Genomic DNA, 19,656 nt, shown 5'->3' with positions numbered 1-19,656 from the left:
GAAACCGAAAAAAAAAATTGTGTGCGAAATAAAGAGACTCAGAGAAACAGAGACATTTTGCGAGGGCATTTCGGTGGAGCGCAGTTGTAAGAACTGGGCCGAGCTAATAGATGATAAAAATTGTAACGTGTTTTGAAAATACATCATTTTTTCCATTTTTCAACTGCGTGAGTTTTCCAACAATTCGTGAACCTCGAAGTTGGCTAACTTTACTCATTTTGATACTCTAAGAATCATCTGATTCCTCAGGAAACCCCTCCTCCAATTCATCGCCCAATTTCAAAATGCGTCCAGTTGAGTTGAGTCGTCTCTGGTCCCTCCTCCCCCTCAATCTGATAAAAATAATCTGCGGTGCAAGTGTAATTGTGTCTCTTCCCGAGAGTCCCTCTCTTTCTTTTCTTCATTTTGATGTTTCGTTTCAATATCTTCTCTCTATTCTTCCCACATCTCTTTGCCAACAAATATCTTTTTCTCTCGTTTTTCTGCCGGAAATACTCAAATGATTCTCTTCGTTTTTATCTTTTTTATATTCATCCGATTGTTCTGAAGCTTCTCCTTCCAAACATTCAAATTTTCAGACACCCAACGTGTCCCGATGCTCCTCGATTCGTCACATCCAATAGATGTCATTTGATTCAATATCAGCTGGTGCGACGGGATGTTTTCCCCGTCGTGCTCATACGATCAATGCGACTGATGATGCACACACGCATACAGTTGCTGTTTACATGCACAGTTTTAATCCGGACTGTGAGAATGATACAGTACATTTGGAGGTTCATAAGAGATGCACAACAGAGGAATTGATTGAGAAAGTGTTAGCTGGAAGGGCAGGTAGGGGGTTTCGCAAGAGCGTCATCGCAGCGTCACCACGGCTACACCGCTACTCTCTAGCTAGCATCCCACATTTTCAGAACTGGAAGGTCAATCCGTTCAAGACTTTGATTTATTCGAAATGATGGGCACTCCAGATGGCCAAACATACAAAGAACGACGTCTTGATCCTGGAGAATATCCTGTAGCCGTCCAAGCCATCTGGTCACGTCTCCCGGTTGTCGTCGATAGTGCAACACCGAAGAATCGATTCGTTTTCCGGCATCGCGGATATCGAGCAGCAACCGGGGGGACACGATTCGGAAGTGCCGAAGTGGCCAGTTCGATTGATGCGTTTTTGACAAAGTTTCTGGTTCAGCCACAGGTAAATTTTATGGGGGTTTTTGGGTGGAAAACGTGGGAAAGAGCTTCAAAAATGGGCAAAAATACCGAAAATCATAGAAAAACGCTGTAGCTCCCGTGCATACAGCGCCCATACAGCGCCTATAAAAACTCGAAATTTTCAAAATCCCTAAAAAATGAAGAGAACTGTCCGATTTAAACCTTTTGAAGAATATCGAATAATTTCGAATTTTCTGATTTGCGTTTTCCAAACCCCGTCGTTATAATGCCAGTGCCCAATACAATGCCCTTAGAGCAAAGTTGTCCGGAATTTCGGAATTGCGGGTTTTTTTTTGTCATTCCGGTTACGGATTTTGAAAATTTTATTCTGGTTCCGGATTCCGGTTTTTTGAGTTTCTGATTTCAGGAGTCCGGAAGCTAAAATCTTTAATTGTTTTTGAGTTTAAAAGACGATTATAGTACTTCTTGCTCGGCTTTGATCCTTACAAGTAGTTTTAATCTTCATTTATCATTAAATACACTTGAAAAAATGACTTAGTGTTGCAAATTTAGCAAATCGTTCGAAATTCCGGAATTCCGATTTTTTCATTCCGGTTCCGGATTCTGGATTCCGAATTCCGGAAAAATGTCATTCCGTACAACTATGCCTTACACCGACCAAAACCCTTATTCCTTCTTTTTTCCAGGACCGTGAATACGCGGATCTTTGTATGCTACCCGAGTTAACCGAACAGACTCTTCTCGACAACTTACGGGAAAGATTCGCCAATGGACACATCTACACGTACATTGGACCAATTCTTGTCGCTGTGAATCCATTTTGTTTCTTTCCAATTTACAACCCAAAATATGCGAGACTGTATTTTCAAAGCAAGCGGCTTGGATCACTTCCACCTCATATTTTTGCGATTGCAGATGTCTGTTATCATAAGTAAGACAGTAGTAGCTACAGTACCCTCCCGAGCTAAAAACTGAAAAAATTTCAGCATGCTGCGTATCAAAGAGAACCAATGCGTCGTGATATCCGGAGAAAGTGGATCTGGAAAAACTGAGTCAACGAATCATTTGATGTCTCATTTGATCTCACTGTCTCAGAAAGGGTCGACTGGATGTAGTACTGAGCAGACCCTTCTCTCTGCTGGTCCAGTTCTGGAAGCATTCGGAAATGCGGTCACTTTGACTAATAACAATAGTAGTCGATTTGGAAAGTTTATTAAGATTAATTATCGAGAGAATGGAATGGTTTCCGGGTGAGTATTAGAATGGTTTGAGGTTTCTAAGTTTTCGATTTTTCAGGGCCAACGTGGAGATTTATCTGCTGGAGAAGTCTCGAATTATTTTTCAAACGAAAGGAGAGAGGTAGGTCAAAAAAGGAGTTTTGTGGATTTGAAAATCTAAAAAATTCTGTCTGTAAAAGAGACTAGGGAGAGGGAGGTCAGACACAGAGAGTTAGACAGCAGAGCTGTGCGGAATTCCTTCTTCCTTCTTCCTTCTTCCTTCTTCCGGGCATTTTTTCACTTCCTTCTTCCTTCTTCCTTCTTCCTTTTTTGAAATTTTATTCCTTCTTCCTTCTTCCTTCTTCCGTTGAAATTGTTCGACTTCCGTGTTAAAAGTTCACAAAAATTTTGTAATTTTCGACTGAATATCAGCGGAGTTTTGGTGATTTTTAATGGAATTTTGTATGCAAAACAACGCCAAAATTCGTTTTCAGAGATGACTAGAAAAAAGTTTCCTCAAATTTGTCATTTTCAAAATTAACTTCCGATTTCCCGGTTTGGAACCCAACTTCCTTCTTCCTTCCTTCTTCCTTCCTTCTTCCTTCTTCCGGGCTTTTTTCACTTCCTTCTTCCTTCTTCCTTCTTCCTTTTTGAAAATTTTCGTTCCTTCTTCCTTCTTCCTTCTTCCTTTTTGAAAATGTTATTCCTTCTTCCTTCTTCCTTCTTCCTTTTTTGAAAATTTTACTTCCGCACAGCTCTGTTAGACAGTCAAGCTTCTCGGCGCTCTCTTCTTCAGCGCGAAAACTTCAAACGCATATATCTGGAAAACGGCAAAAGCTATCAAAAAGTTGCCAACTACTGAAATGTGTAAAATTTCAAGTTGCATATTTTTGTAGTTGATAATTTTTTGATAACTATTGTGGTTTTCGAGAAAAACGCATTTGAAGCTCAGCTGTGAGATTTCTCTTTCAGGCTGTATTTATTTGAGCGTTTGTAGCCCTTTGAGGATATACGCTATCAAAAAGTTGTTAACTAACAAAACGTGTAAAATGTTATAATTTTTATAATAGATCGAGCGATCAAAATTAATTTACTTTCCAGAAACTACCACGTCTTCTACTACCTTCTGGAGGGAGCAGATGAAGAGGAACGGAAGAAATATTTCCTTCTGAAGCCTCATGACTACAAGTACTTGAATCAGGCAAGTTGTTCATTTTATGATCTAAAATATAACAAATTTTTCTAGAATGAACCATTTGCACTGGAAGGAGTAAACGAGAGAAATGAATTCGATCGGTTGAGACATGCGATGAGTTCTGTTGGATTCTGTGCGAAGACTCAGCAGACGATATTTGGAATTATTTCGGCAGTTTTGTTACTTGGAAATATTACTTATATCAAGGTAAGTAGAGAGGGAGAGGCGCCCTCTCTTTCTTGCGCGCATACTTAAAATGCTCATATCTCACCAAATTATGGAGCTATCAAAAAGTTGTCCACTACAAAAATAATCTGCATTACGTTTTTAATACTTTTGTAGTTAAAAACTTTTTGATACACCTCGCCAGTGAAGAGTTACACTTGCTTAAAGTTCAAAACCATCAAAAAAAAATTTCAGAGACACGGCTACCATAGCGATGAAAGTGGATACATTGAGAATGAGGAAGTGGTGGATCTAGTGGCAAATTTGTTGCATATCAAAACGGATACTTTGATGCAAGCATTGACTATGAAGCGACATGTGATGAAGACGGAGACAGTGGTTTTGAGATATAGTGTGTCGGAGGTGAGTGATGAGCTCTGCAACTGCGCTCTAACGGAACCGAAAAAGAAGATTTCGGTGGAGCGCAGATGTAAAATGATCCCATTTTTCCTTCAGGCTACCAACACCCGCGATGCCATGGCCAAATGTATCTACAACTCCCTCTTTCATTACATCGTTTTGAGGATAAATCAAGCACTTTTGAAGAAAGATTTCTCGGCGGGAAAAGGATATTATATAGGTAATCAAATTTTCTGATTAAGCTAATTTTTATCAAAACCAATTCAGGAATCCTCGACATATTCGGGTTCGAAGACGTCGGCTCCCAGTGCAATAGTTTCGAGCAGTTGTGTATTAATTACGCAAATGAGAAACTTCAATCCTACTTTAATCAACATATTTTTCAATTCGAACAAGAGGAATATTTGAAAGAAGGCATCTCGTGGACCAATATTGAGTATACGGATAATACCGAGTGTGTGCAGTTGTTTCAGGTGAGTAGATGGTGGGATTTGTGGCCGTGGCCTAGAAAATGAAACTGTGGGTTCCTAGTCCATAAAGGACGTTGGCCTAGAAAACCAAATAGTTTGAAACTAGACTATGGTTTAGAAACACAAACATCGGTGGCCCCAGAAAATAAAGCTGTCGGTTCCTAGGCCGCTGTCTGTTGAGCCCAAATATCTAATAGACTTCAATTCGAGACCTAGGAAACTAGACTCTGGGAAAAAGACCATTAGGGGACACATGTGCCGGATTCTAGGCCACCGATTCTAAACCAATTATTCTAATAGTGGCCGAGAAAGCCATGCTATCGGGCCGTCGGCCACTGAACCGTTAGGAACTCAAATTGTTGAATTCTAAGCCATGGCCTAGAAACCCATCTCTCCAGTTCCTTGGCCACTTTTCTAACTGAAAAAACTTTCAGAGTAAACCTTACGGAATTCTTCGACTAATAGACGAGGAAAGTAACATTAATAATGGAACTGACGACTCCATGCTGGCGAAGTTGAACCAGTTTTTGAAGGTGAGCATTTTTTCCAATTTTGGAAAAATTAATTTCCTATTTCAGAACAACGAATACTACGAGACACCACAGAAGAAAGAGCCGGCATTCATCGTGGCTCATTACGCGGGAAAAGTGAAGTATCAGATTACGGTAGGTAGAGTGTCTCGTCGACTGCGTCTCTCTATTGTCAATTGAGCGAATTTATATCTTTAGGGATTCCGAGAAAAAAACAAGGACTTGATGAGACAAGATGTGCTGAACGCTCTGAAATCCAGCACAAGTTCTGTGATGAAGACACTTTTGGGTATTGACCCGGTGGCTGTTCATCGGTGGAATGTGGTTCGAAGTGTATTCAGAGCAATGAATGCATTCAAGCAGTCTGCGAAGAAGTTGCAGAAGAGTGGTACGGATAAACAGACACACAGACAGTCCCTTCAATTTTCAAATTTCAGAATCCGCTGGCCATCTCCGAGTTATGGATTCCATCGTGACATCACCTCGTCGTGGATCCGACTCCGCCCTTTCCGCATTCCTACGTGGAGAACTCCGTTGCGAAGTACCAGATTTCTGTGATACCAGTATGTTCAACACGATTAGAAATCAAGCGAGACGGACGCCTGCTGGGAAATCTGATGATAAAATGAGTCTTCTGAAGTCTTTGCAAATACTGAAAGAGGCGATTGGAGGGAGACGACTTGCGAAGAAACCGTCATCTGTGTCCAAACAATTCGAGTATTCATTGACGAGGTTGATGAGTACACTGGCAAATGCGACGCCCTATTTTATAAGGTGTATCAAGAGTAATAATGATAAGGTTGGTTATGGGAATGGATAGAGGGAAGAGGGTGCAGACAGTTAGGCACTCTAGCTTCTCTGCGTCTAACATTTCGAAGCGCCAGGTTCTAGCGCTCATAACTCGGAAGTAAGAAGAGTTAGAATAAATTTTTCAACTAGTAAAATATGTGAAATTCTCTGTTAATTATTTTTGTAGCTGAAACTTTTTGATAGTTCTAAAGCTTGGTGAGATACGAATCGTTGAATGTAAAACATTTAACTAAAAGTAATGTAGTAATTCAAAAGAACAGCAAGCTATCAAAAAGTTGGTAACACAGGAAACGTGAAAAATATTACGCTGATTACTTTTACAGTTTATAATTTTTCGATTGCTCTTCTGAGCTGTTATTCCCAAAGCTGAAAAGTGATGTTTGAATTCTACCGCTAGAAGCTTCACAACTATTTCACAGCTTCACAGCTATCAGAAATTTTTTTTTGCAGTTTATAACTTTTTTATTGCTGGTATAGCCACAGAGTTATAGGCGTTCAAAATGTGGGCGCCCCAGACGCAGACATTCAGACACTCTCGCTTCTCTGCGCCCTCTCCCCTCTCCCCTCTCTCATTTCCACGTCTTAACTTCATTTTCTTTCTTTTTTCAGATTGCCAACCACTTCGATGACAATATAATCCTCCGCCAACTCCGTTACACCGGAATGCTTGAAACTGTCAGAATCCGTCGTGCCGGATATTCCGTCAGAATCGAGTACCCGAGCTTCGTTCAACAATACCGTATCCTCCTCAGAAACGGGCGGGATAGTACTGTAGATGACGTGAAAGAGTTTGTTCATTCCCATCCATCAATCGATAATGACAATATCCAGTATGGAATTCATAAGATATTTATGAGAGATGCTGAGAAATTGATACTGGATGATCACTTACATCGGACGATTATGCAGAGTATTGACACGTTGCAAAGATGGTTTCGAACTATGTTGGCAAGGAAGAGATATCTGAGAATGAAGGAGGGAATTATCAAGATTCAAGCACTAATAAGAGGCTCGATAGCTAGAAATGAAGTGAGGAGGAAGGCGTTGGCAGCTCAGACAATTCAATGCAACTGGAAAACTTATAAGGAAAGACGGAAGTATTTATCGACGAGAGCCGCCGTGATAGGGATACAATCTGCATTCCGAGGCGCGGCGATTCGAAAGAAAATTGCGGAAATTCCAAAGAATAATGGGAATGGAGGAGTGAATAATATCAAGAAATCACCGTTTAGAGTCAGAAAAGTTCATGCTGTCAATCTGACGAAATTCGATTTGAATGACCCGAATTCCCTTGCTGCATTTGCACTTTCTGATGATGATTCGGATAGTGATAAGTCAACTCAGGATGGATTGGATGATGATATTTCAGAGGAGAGTGATGCGTTTCAAGAGTGAGTTTTTCAAGAAGTTGTAAACTTGAATGTTGAATTTGGAGGCTCCCTGAAACATCCAGAATTTCAAAAACTGCAAACAACATTAGAATAGTGTGTGTTGATGAAAAGCGTCAAATTTGATTATAATTAACAATTAATTAACTAATTGACACTTTTCTGATAGCGTTGGCTTTAAGATAAAAGAAGTAAAACATGCGCCAAGTGAGCGTGCCAGTTCCAGCCACCTGTAATCCAAGAACAGTAAATGTTACCAAAAAGTTTATATGTAACCTTAAAAACTGTTAAAAGTTTTATGCTACATGTTTTTGTAGTTTCCAATTTTTAATAGCTTTCAAGGTGGCAACTTTTAGATTTTTATACCGCGGGCGCTCGTAATATTCAAATACCGTAAACCTCTAATAAAGGTCCCCAGTAGCAAGAGTTTGGAACACAATATCTCAATAGCCTGGAGAGCTATCAAATTTTTTCCAACTAAAGAAATATTTTATAAATATTCAGCTATATTTTGTCTGTAAGCAACTTTTTGATATCTCCTTTGAGAAAACAGATATACAGTGTTAAAAATGCTTTGCTGGAGGCACCTACGGCCCAAAGAACCGCTGGTAAAACGTAAGACAGCTTTGCCTAAAACTAAAAAATGACAAAAGCTGTCAAAAAAATGATCAACTAAGAAAATGTGCAAAATTTGCGCTAATAATCTTTGTAATAAAACATTTTGAAATAGCGCTTTGACTTCCTGAGATACAAGCGTTTGAAGCACAATAACACCACCAAAATGCGAGACATTCAGACAGTCTAATTTCTTTGCGCTCTTCAAACTATAGCTTTTGTTTTGAACGCTTACATAACTGGCTCGAGGTCAAAAAAATTGTGTAACTGACTTTTGTAGTTGACAATTTTTTGATAGCTGGTACAGTTCTTGAGATATGAGGAAGTGAAAAACGGATTAGGAAAAAAAAACTAATTTAAAACAGCTGAAAAGTCAAAAAGTATAAAACCACCCTCAAATACAAAAATAGTCGCATTATATAGATCTCGGCATGCGTTCAACATCTGCGACATGTCAACACCATAGTAGGTCTAGATGATTACGAGATCTTCTCCCAACCTTCCAAAAAGTTTTTTTATTTTTCAGTGATGACGCCGTCGATGTGGATGCAACTTTTATTCTAGAAGACACAAAACTGAAATTAATCGAAGGAGCAGATTTATCACATCATAGAAGACAATCACTTGCTCCAACAGCTTCAACGACTAAATTGAAAATGTTAAGAAGAGCAAATAGTACGGAATCGAATAACTTCTCCGTCTCGAGATGTGATGACTCGTTTACAGTAAGCAAGAGAAAAACTGGAAGATAAAGATCTCAACACAAAATTTTCTTTAGTTTCAGCTCAGTCCAACTCACTCGAAAAAGAAGACAGCAGGCGCCGGAAAATTGGGATTCCAAAAAGCGAAAAAGAACTTGAAAGCGTTATTTGGAAGGAAGGAAGACGAGGAAGAACCGTCACCTGGACCGAGTTTTTCGAGTGAATTAACTCCTGATGTATTCATTGCAAAGGAGCATCAATTCAAGATGTCACGTCTTCATAGACAGGAAATTTGTGCTCTTTGTAACAGGCATCTCACGAATTTTATATCACAGGCGCATAAGTGTCAGAGTTAGTTTTTTTTTTTACTTTGAACGGCCGTTTTTTGAAAAATTAGAAACGCTATCGAAATGGTGTCAACTAACAAAATGTGCGAAATTTCAAACTGATCATTTTCAAAGTTGACAAATTTTTGATAACCGTCATAGCTTTTGAGATATGACCATTTGAAGTCAGCTCTCTTCTACCAGTAACTTGAAATCCTTTCCACTTTTCAGGATGTAAAATGTGTCTTCACAAGGAATGTTTCGTGTTCGCCTCATCGATTCCTTGTAACCCGACGTCTCCAGTTCGATCACCAACACGCCTACATTCACCGAAAAGGCCGTGGGATTTGATGTGAGTTTTCAAACAGCATTTAGTCAAAAATATAAACTGTTGACATAAAAATATCAACTAGTAAGATGTTCAGAATTGTATGCTGATTATTTTTCTAGTTAGCAATTTTTTGATATATGCAATGGCTGGCGAGATATGGGCGTTAGAAGTGCAGGCTTTCACTTCAAACTCTTGTAACTCAAAAACCATGAGAGCTACAAAAATGTTTTCAACTAACAAAATGTGTAGAAATTCATTTTAATAATTGTTTGTTAATCATTATATTTTCAGGCCCCACAAACAGCGGCAGTCTTCATCTCCAATTCCGACTGGAACTTTCAGCTTAACCAAAACAAAACAACAGGTATTTATTTCAAAAGGCTTTTTAGTCAAAACCTCAAAATTTTGAAATCTAGACGGATCCTGGAAATATGGTAGTCGAATCAACAGAAGATCTCCGTCAATTCAGTGTTTTCATTTTCAACAAGACGTCTGGGTTGGCTGGAAGTGCGACGAAAAGGGATACGGTAGTGGATGCCGTATTCAAAAAGTCTCTCAGAGCATTCCACATGGAGCTGTTAGGTTATGAAGCTGTATTATCGGTGAGTGGCCTAGAAAACTTTTTTGGAATTCTAGGCCATCATTTTTTGAACTTTCCAGGTCGATCAATCCGTTCTGAAATACCGTGACGTCATCACAATGTTCGAGGGACTCCTTACAAAAACGTGTATGGAAGAGAATGTTTCCTTCCCGACAACTCTCGGAGTCAATGCATTCAGAGGGTTTTTGAATGAATTCATGCATACGCAGTCGAAGAAAAAACGAGGAAAAGAGAAGTCGTCGATGATAAAGGTGAGAAATCGCGCTCTTCTGCTTTTATCTCAGGAAGAAAAATTGTAGGAGAAAAATTGTTAACTAGTAAAATGTAGAGAATTAAATTTCCTATATTTTGTTAGTTGATAACTTTTCGATCAAAATGCTCAATAAGAAGATATAAGCATTCAAAGTTTTGTTTCCGAGCAGAGAGACGCAGAAAAGCAGATACTTTAGCTTCTCTGCGTCTCTCGCACTAGAGGGGCGGTATCGATTGATTTTGTTTTTTCAACAACAAAAACTTCAGAAAGTTGGAAAGAAGCGGAGAAAATCTGATGTAACATCGGTAAGAAAAGAGTGTTTATTTAGTAGAGATCATCATAGAAACTGACATTTTTAAATAATTTATTTACCTTTTTCTCTGAAACTTACCGTATACCTATTCACACTTCAACTTTCTCCACCCACCTTTTTTGTTTTCTAATAGTTCAGTGTTCTTGTTATTAAGGTAACACTCTTGCAGGGTTAACGCGCTCTACCGAAATTGGAGCGGAGACGCAGACAGCGAGACTGTCTCGTTGTCTGCGCTTCTCGTAGCGAGAGAGAGAGAGTCGCCAACTTTGACCAGCGTTTTCTCGAAAACCTGTTGGTCGAAAATTTTGAAAATTGGTAGAGATACTAAACAAGACATGGGAAACAAAAATATCTTAAAATCTATCGAGGTTGTTCATCCCGATTTCCAGGTCCACGCTGGTCACAGATTCCGTGCTGACGTTGTCCACGTCCCCACTTACTGTGAAGTATGTAATCAACTCATCTGGCACCACGAGAAGCTATTCATTTGTGTCGCCTGCCGGATTTCTTGTCACAAAAAATGTCAGCCGAAAGTGACGCATCCGTGTCATTTAATTGGGAAGACTATTGATCCGCAGGTGGGGTTTTATTGCAATTTTTAAGTCTGAAATTGTTAAAGAATCAAAATTTGCTCTGTTTCAGACAAATGGCGGCAGATTTTTCGGAGCATCACTAACGTCCATCATTGACGACGATCATACGGTACCTCCACTTTTGGATAGACTTTTCTTTGCGATTGAGACGAGAGCTCTGTTTGTGGAGGGAGTTTATAGGTTGGTAGTTGCAAATGCGCTCCACCGAAATTGAAAAATTGGTGGAGCGCGATGAATAACGAACATTGATTGCTTGTTTCAGAAAAAGTGGATCACTTCCTCAAGTCAGAAGCATCCGGAAAGTGATTGAGTCGACAGCAGGTAAGGCGCTCAGTATCTGGCTACAGTAGCCTGTAACTTAGTAACATACAGTGGTAGTCTCTTAGAGTATTGTAAAACCTTAATTCCCCTCTTCTTTTGATCTATAACAATCAATTTTTTGAACGTTGGTCTTTTCCAAACCACTAATAAAACCGCAAAATCACATGGTGGTTTCCTTATCATTTATGACACTTTCTATCATCTTTACCAATTTTTTCTAAAGATCGTTACACAATTCTCTAGTTCCTGTCTGAACTAGAAAAGGTTTGCAAGTCAGTTTCGCAAATTAACGCTGAGGAATAAACAACTACGTCTTGTTTCATTCGTTATCTAAAGACTCTCTTACAGTACCCCATATGCTACAGTACCCATTTTCAGACGCCGAATCCGTGAACCTCGAGGATGCGGGTGTCCATGTACTCACCACTCTCGTCAAAGCGTTCTTCCGTGAACTCGCCGAACCCATTATCATTTTTGATCTCTATGAAAACTTTTTGAATGTCTCAGGTGAGCAATATCAGGAAGATGTGAAGAGTTGGTGAAAAGTCAATTAGTAAAAATTAGAGAATAAAATTTCCTATATTTTATTAGTTGAAAGTTTTTTGATAGCTCGCTTAGGTCAGGAGTTATAACAGTTCCAAGATTGAAAGAGGAGAAGAGACGCAGCGAAGGCAGACTCTTTCGCTTTTCTGCGTCTCTCATATTGTCAATAGAGCGCGTTTACAAGTACATTTTCAGAAGTGGAAGATATGAGTGAACGAGTGCGTTGTCTCTCGGTCATGATCGAGCTCCTTCCAAAACCAAATCGAGCCGTTTTGGACCGTCTAATGTATCATTTGGCACGTGTAGCAGACCAGGAAGCTGTCAATAAAATGGGATGTAACAATCTTGCTCTAATCTTCGGTCCATGTGTTTTGAGAAGACAAGATAGTGCTCACGCTCAGGAGCAGCTGAATGATGTGGGAAGACAAACGGGTTGTGTTCAAACTTTAATTGAGGAGAAACTGAAACAGTACAAGGCGACATTGCATAATATTGTCGAGTTGGAGGACGCTAGTCATAAGGTTCGTCTTTATTTGAGGTGTCAGAGTGAAGAAAAGTGCGCTCCACCGAATTCGAAAAACACGTATTGTCTTCCAGGTATCCGCCAACTTACGCAAAATCGAGGAGCATCGTAGGAACAGCGAGCCATCGAAAACGTCGCCGAACATCGGAACAGCCAAACAACTTTTCGAGGAGCAATTGGAGTTTTTGGGGAAACAAAAGTTGGTTTTTTTGAAGCTACAAGGATCTGACGGTAGCGCTGGTACAGTAATCTTTACCAACCATAGCCTACTAGGGTAATGAGCTACCGTAGCCCTACAGTACCTTACTAAAGTAATCTCCTAGTATCAAAAGTGATAAGCTGAATGACACAGTAGCTTTGCAGATAGGTAGAGCAACCCTACCGTATACCCAATTACATTAACCTCAACATAAAGCGCTACCGTAATCCTTCAGCATCTAGTTATCATTCTACAGTACTCCTTTACCGTACCCATTTCTTCCAGAGAACGTCTGCTCCAAGAGCTGCCGCCTCTCGCGCCCGTCGCCTCATCCGAAGATCTCTCGTCATCCGATGAGAACGCCGCTGCCTCCAGCTCCCTATCCGTCGAAGAATACGCACTTGATCTCGATGCACCGCCCGTCTTCTGTCTACTCAGATATCCGAATAAGCTCCGCCCACCGGGTCCACCACATCGAAGACGTCCTGATTGGGATCTTCGGAGAAAGGCATTCGCCAATTCACGTGGAATTGTATCGTTTTATTCCTCACCGGTTTGAGAAAATTGTGAAAGGGGGATTGCTAATCGTAAAAGATATGAGGAAGACGGGGGCCTAGGTCACCCAGCTGCCTAAACTCTTTTGCCCTACAATCAGCAATACCGTAACCCATGATCTTTTCCTTTATTTTCCAGAAATAATCATGTTTATTCCTATCTCTTTTTTTCCAATTTTTCATCATTGTGCTCATTTTATGTTTTCATTTCATTCCATTCCATTTCCCCATATGCTTAAAATATTTTAATCACCCTTACTCACTTTCTTCAATTGCTCAATAAATTTCTAATTTTACTGGTTTTGAAATAGTTGTTCAAAATGTAGTTCAAATGAGTCAGAACTCGAGAAATGAAGAAACTGTCCATTTGAAAAGTTTAAACGTATGAATCAGTAAAATTTTTTGAGTTGTAACACTTCCCTATGTCAGGTTTGGAAAAAAAACACTTCGAGACTTTTTCACGGTGTCTAGATTTGTCGGTTTGACTCACTTATGCGACGGTCAATATTTCATCATCAGAAAGAGCTCGTTGATTTACATCTAGTTATATGAATAACTATTTCAGTCATGTCATTTTTCAATTTTTACAATTAAAAACCTGATGATGGGGAAAGAAAAAAATTGTCATGTCCCCACATGAGTTCGAACCAACTAACTGTAGTCAACGTTGCCTAACTTGCCAGATCGGATGCGGCGACGCACCGACCTTAACCATGCGGGCGAGGAAAAACTCCGCCCGACGCGAGGAAAGAAAACCCGACGCTTTGTCGACCTTTACTGATTTTTTGGTATTTTGTTAGAAGAAAACAAGAAGATACGTGGAAGGGTCACGGGGGTAAAAAAATCAAAGTGACACGAGTAACTTTCATTCTCTTCACTCATTTGAATTCCTGGTTCATTGTGTTGTCAATTCTCACATTCAAAAGGTAAGAATTATTAGCCAATAGCTGTGAGATTTTGCAGTTAAAAAGAAAAAAATTATAAAATGAAACGAATTTTGTTTCGAGCCCCTTGCTGCAACACATCTGCGCCTTTGAATTAACAGTACCTCAAAAATTTAGGTATTCCGACTTTTTTTTGGAAAATTTTTCCGAATAACAAATCGGACTTCCTTCTTTCTACTTCCGTTTCGAAAATTCTTATCCGACTTCCGCCTTACCACTTCCTTCTTAGAAATTTTCTTCCGACTTCCGTCTAAAATGTTCAGAATTTTTTCCAGAAATTTCTCGACGGAAATTGCGGACTTTCGGTGGTTTTTTGATGAAATTTTGTATGAAAACAACTCCAAAATTTGTTTTCAGTAATGGCTAGAAAACATTTTCTGCAAATTTGTCATTTTCAAAATTAACTTTCGACATCCGCTTCCAGAACGCAACTTCCGGCTTCCGTTTTGAAACTTTCACTTTCGACTTCCTTTTTTCCAACTTAACTTTATTCTGAGTTCCTTTTTCAAAAATTTATTCCGACTTCCGACTTTCTTTTTCAAAAATTTTACTTCCGCACAGCTACGCGCGTTCATAGAGTAGTAGCGAGTGGTGAGAAGAAGGGAGTCCTCCGAAGGATAGGGGATAGTCCATGTTGTCGCTCAGACGGGAAGTCTTATTATTTAATTCTTCTTCTTTCAGCAATGTCAGCCAAAGTCTCGTTCAACCAACCTTTGAAAAGTCTCACATTTTGTGGAGCAGAGAATATTGCTGCTCTGTTCGACAACGACTTCCGAATCGCTTGGAGCTCCACGGGGACTCACGCATTGTGTGGAGTACTTGAAGGGAACGAATCAGAAGATATTTTCCTGGTCATCAACAAGCTGAAATCGTCGAGTGTGGAGGTGTATGGTGTGAATGCGTACAATAATCCGAAAGGAAAATATGTTATATCATACCAAGCTCATCAGTCCCCTACAACTCACTTCTCAAAATACCGTAGAGATTTGTATGCGTCTGCCGATCAAGACGGAAACGTCTGGATTCAATTTGGTGACACAAGGTAAGCATTATTTCATTTCTTGTCGAGAAGCTAAGATATCGAAAATAGTCCCACGAAAAGCGGGGCATAGAGATAGAAAGAGCGTCCTCGAAAAACCGGATATTCAGTTTTCAAATTGATGCTCGAGGCGTTCAAGAATTGATGAGTAGAAGAATTTTTAATGGGGAGGAAATTGGAATTAGATAAATGCAATCGTTTCGAAAAAAACCAGTTTTTGAAAACTGCAGTTTTTCGTGGACACTCTTTTTTTTCTTATTAATTTGCTTTTACTGGGAGTTTTATTTTAACGAAAGAAGTTGGAGTAAGAATAATTTTTCAGAGCACCGAGCATGAAGGATGCCGCTCGCAAACTATACAAAGAGAACCAGCACAGAAAGAAGCATGACAAATCCGACAAAGGACTTCAGGGGCATTGAAGGAGGTCAAACGACAAAAGGAAAAATTCTTGAAAGCCAAAATGGAAGATTCTGAAAAATCAAAAGAGTCAACTGTTGAAACTCCAACTTCAAGAATCGATGATTATTGCTTCGTTCGAGATCTGGCCAGAGGAGGATTCGGAACGGTGGCAGAGTTCACATCGAAAAAGAATGGGATGTTTGTAGCAAGGTGAGTCAAGCTTTTCAAAGTTATTATAATTCAAGTCACCACTTTCAGACATTTCCGAGATCCAAGAAGTACACCGATCAATACGTGATCAATCGTGAGCTTCTTAACGCCACAAGGATTTTTCATGAGAATGTCGAGAAGATGGAAGTGAGTGTAGCAGACGTATTGGAACAGAATGGAAAATTGGAGAGATACGACTCTGCAAAGATCATGAAGAGTATGGGAACCGGGCTACAGTATTGCCCCCGGAAAGGAATGATCCACCGAGATGTAAAACCGGAGAACATACTCCTCGGAAGCGACGAGGCGATCAAGCTGGGGGACTTCGGGGTCTCGACATTTGAAGAGTAAGTTATCTCTTCTGATCATAGGTTTACGAATTCTAGGATTCTGAATGTTAAATTCTAGATTTTGAAACTCTGGATTCTGAATTCTGAGTTCCCAATTCTGGGTTTGAAATTCTCTGTTATTCTAATGATATGTTAACATCGAATTAAGAATTCTGAGTTCTGGCTTTCTGAATTCTGGGATTTTGGGATTCTAGATTCTGGGGTTTTGAAATCTAAATCCCGAATTTCAAGCTTTGAATTTTTGGTCTTCGAGTTCTGAGTTTTGAATTCTAAAACAGAAGACTTTTAGAATTCGGGTTACTAAATTCTAGTTTGAAGTATTCTGAATTCCGTGTGTTTGGGAAATTGAATTATGAAATCTGTACGATTGACCTTTTTTCAGAGATTGGACCCTATGCGGGACCCATGGCTTCATGGCTCCGGAAGTGGTGTTGAACCAAACTCACACATGTCTTGTGGACAGCTGGGGATTGGGGCTGTCCTCGTGGAGCTTCTAACTGGAAATCCGGCGTTCCGGACTTGAACAATAAGTCGACGGACAGGTGGAAGCTTGACAAGAAGGTCACCTTCAATCCGGATCTCGATGCAGTCATTAATGGGCTCCTGAAAATCAAGGAAAGTGAGCGTTGGACCATGAGACAAGTAAGCTGAAAAATGTGGAGTAAAAATAAAATGAAACATGTTTTTCAGTTGCTGGAGTCTATTGGGATGGTCCGGGAAGAAGAAAATAAAGAAATCGAGATCATCCGGAATACAAAAAGTCACTTGTGGTACTCATGATATTCTTGCAACTCTTTCAAATATTGAGTTAATCTCCGTTTTACTTATTTTACCTGATTATCGTTATGTTTTATTGCCTTTCATGTAGTTGTTTGGTTTAAAAAAAATAAATTTCTGAAATTGATTAAAATTCTAGTATATCATGTTCTCTTCTAATAGTTTAAACAATTTCAGATCGAACGAACTCGACTAAATTTATTAAATTTAAACTGACCGAGCGGTCTTAGAAAATTGTGAAAGAGAATTGAAGTGGAATGGGGAGGATTGCTAATCGTAAAATTTATGAGGAAATGAGGAAGACGGGAGACTAGGAATCCCTGTCGTCTGAACTCTTCTGGCCTACGATCAACAATACCGTAACCCATGATGTTTTCCTTTATTTTCCAGAAATAATCATGTTTATTCATATTTCCTATTTTCCTATTTTTCATCATCGTACTCATTTTATGTTTTGTAGTTCAAATGAGTCAGAAACTCAAAAATTGATCAATATGTTAATCAGAGAAGTTTGTGATAGAGTTGTGAAACTGAAAAATGTGTTGAATGGAGTTTGCACCGTGCCACGGATCATGAATCATGTTGGAAAAAAACGTTTTGAAACGGTTTCACGGTGCCTAGATTTGTCGGTTTGACTCACTACATATATTGGCCATGTATTAGCACGATACGGTTGTTACGCGCCCTACCGAAACTGAAAAGATTTCGATGGAGCGCTGTTGTGGAAACATCCTCGTGGTATGATCGACCGAAAATCTGCAGCTTCAAAGTTGATAGTTAGGTAGAGTGATAGAATGGACGAAGAAATGCATTTGTTCTTGGAAGCTTTACAGTATTTTCTTGGTACGATACCTCTGTGGAAAGTATGATCTACTTTTTTCACAGTTTCCACTGATGTACGGTGATTCGTGTGGAAAATTACTTTGCTGATCTTTACTTTTCAGAGAGGGCTAATGCAAAAAATTGGCAGTTACGAAAACCAAGCCTCTGATTTGGTATTTCTATGTATAAACACATTTTAATCGATTGGACGACAGATACCGTAAGCAATAATCTATCTCTCCAGGGAGCTCTCGTACACAAAATTTTTACTATATAGATGAACATTCAGGGTTAACTTCAGGCTATGCATTCTTCACCGGAAATCTCTTCAGAGAGATAAATTGCATAAAGTTGTCAGCTACAAATTAGCTCCCAATTTGATCAGGCTGTTGATACATCTTCAACGGTAAAAGTTTCAGAAAATTTATCTGGAAAAATGACTCGAGAGTATCGTAAGCAGTCACCGAGCTCCGTCTACGATTCGAGATTCCTCAGATACTTTTTTATCGAAATCATTTTTTCTAATTCGGAATCGACTGTCAAACAACCTGTCAAAAGTTCCTCGTTATCAGTTAAATATTTTCCACGAAAGACTACGAATTGAAATGGGCGGGAACCTGTCAGACCCTCAAACCCTCTCTCTTATTTATTCCTCATAGTTACGATGTTTTATAGAAAAAGACATTCCTCAGACTCCCCTCTTCCTCACTCTTGTTTTGTGATATAAACCAGAAATGTTTGCAGTCTAGTTGTCTGTCTAGACATACATTTCTATGAGCAAGATGGTTGTTGACTGTGGTATTTGTTACGATGATTACGGTAAGTGTCTGCAAGTGCGCTCCTTCTGACAATCGACTTCATTTTCAGATTCAAAAGATCAAGTGCCTTGCATTGGTACCTGTGGACATACGATATGCGATAGATGTCGTCTATCAATGATGTCATCAAGATGTCCGCATTGTAATCGAAAAGAAGCTTTTGCTGTGAAACATGTGAATAAGCAATTGTGGGATTTGATACAGTTCTCGAATTTTGTGTTTGGAAAAAATGAAGAGGTGAGTAGTTTTAAATCGCGTTTATTTCAAAAAATAAGGAAGGTACAAGGAAATAGTCCACTAGTAAAATGTAGAAAAATAAATGTCCTACATTTTGTTAGTTGGTTATTTTTCAAAAGGGTGAAAGGCTAAGAAGTTATGAGCATTTGAAAAGCAAAAAGGGAAAAAGAGAAGAGAAGCAGACACTTTGAAAAAAGTGTAAAAGAGAATTGAAGTGGGATAGGGAGGATTGCTAATCGTAGAAGATATAAGGAAATGAGGAAAACGGGGTACTAGGAATCCCAGCCGCCGAAACTCTTCTGACTAACGATCAGCAATACCGTAACCCATGATGTTTCCTATTGTTCACTATTTTCAGAAAAGCGATGTAGAAATGAAACAATGCAGTGAATGCCACCAACCAGCCAAGAGACTCCGCATCTGTCGTGACTGTTGTTTGAATTCAGGTGCTGCTCCAAAACATTTGGAAGTGGAAGAAGTATCTGAGAGTGAAGCGAAAGCGATTTGTGAGAAGATTCGGAGTCAAGCACTATGCGGAGATTGTATAATTGATGGAGAGCATTTCAGACATAAAACTGTAAATGTGGACACTTTTATTGATAGTTATTTGGCTTTCTTGCGGAATGAGAAATAAAGATTTTATGGGTTCTTTTTAGTTGAAATGGCTGCACAGTTCTTTCAACTTCGCTCTATCAAAGTTAACTTTTGCCTCCTTCTTCCTTCCGGTAGAGCACAGTATGAAAAACCGAGACAATTCCTTTTATTCGCGCAGAAGGTGCGCCAGATCTTCCTTGTACATGTTTGCTGAAGCACCGT

The 19,656-nt window shown here is 39.4% G+C and overlaps 4 protein-coding genes across 4 annotated transcripts; all 4 read left to right on the top strand.

Moving 5' to 3' along the window:
• Positions 1-623: 623 nt before the first annotated feature.
• GCK72_000831 (uncharacterized protein) lies at positions 624-13,249 on the top strand (the record flags this gene model as incomplete). Its single annotated transcript, XM_053722705.1, has 28 exons — positions 624-834; positions 915-1,198; positions 1,863-2,107; positions 2,163-2,426; positions 2,473-2,535; positions 3,495-3,598; positions 3,662-3,795; positions 4,009-4,176; positions 4,270-4,393; positions 4,441-4,646; positions 5,078-5,176; positions 5,222-5,308; positions 5,372-5,561; positions 5,611-5,972; positions 6,593-7,374; positions 8,513-8,711; positions 8,765-9,038; positions 9,245-9,365; positions 9,636-9,708; positions 9,761-9,946; positions 10,005-10,196; positions 10,901-11,089; positions 11,154-11,284; positions 11,367-11,425; positions 11,804-11,932; positions 12,164-12,489; positions 12,566-12,690; positions 12,976-13,249. The coding sequence occupies 28 exons, from the start codon at positions 624-626 to the stop codon at positions 13,247-13,249; spliced, it is 5,601 nt and encodes a 1,866-aa protein (XP_053591350.1).
• A 1,622-nt stretch (positions 13,250-14,871) lies between these two features.
• On the top strand, positions 14,872-15,646 carry GCK72_000830 (uncharacterized protein; the record flags this gene model as incomplete). The annotated part of the gene is made up of 2 exons (XM_053722704.1): positions 14,872-15,230; positions 15,550-15,646. 2 exons carry the CDS (start codon positions 14,872-14,874, stop codon positions 15,644-15,646), a joined length of 456 nt encoding a protein of 151 aa, XP_053591349.1.
• A 41-nt stretch (positions 15,647-15,687) lies between these two features.
• On the top strand, positions 15,688-16,683 carry GCK72_000829 (uncharacterized protein; the record flags this gene model as incomplete). Its single annotated transcript, XM_053722703.1, has 3 exons — positions 15,688-15,824; positions 15,872-16,183; positions 16,569-16,683. The coding sequence occupies 3 exons, from the start codon at positions 15,688-15,690 to the stop codon at positions 16,681-16,683; spliced, it is 564 nt and encodes a 187-aa protein (XP_053591348.1).
• A 1,884-nt stretch (positions 16,684-18,567) lies between these two features.
• On the top strand, positions 18,568-19,474 carry GCK72_000828 (uncharacterized protein; the record flags this gene model as incomplete). The annotated part of the gene is made up of 3 exons (XM_003109196.2): positions 18,568-18,604; positions 18,653-18,840; positions 19,199-19,474. 3 exons carry the CDS (start codon positions 18,568-18,570, stop codon positions 19,472-19,474), a joined length of 501 nt encoding a protein of 166 aa, XP_003109244.2.
• Positions 19,475-19,656: the final 182 nt, after the last annotated feature.

This window comes from Caenorhabditis remanei, chromosome I (genome assembly GCF_010183535.1).
Source record: "Caenorhabditis remanei strain PX506 chromosome I, whole genome shotgun sequence".
Classification (NCBI taxonomy): Eukaryota; Metazoa; Nematoda; class Chromadorea; order Rhabditida; family Rhabditidae; genus Caenorhabditis; species Caenorhabditis remanei.
This window is presented reverse-complemented; position numbering and strand designations above follow the sequence as displayed.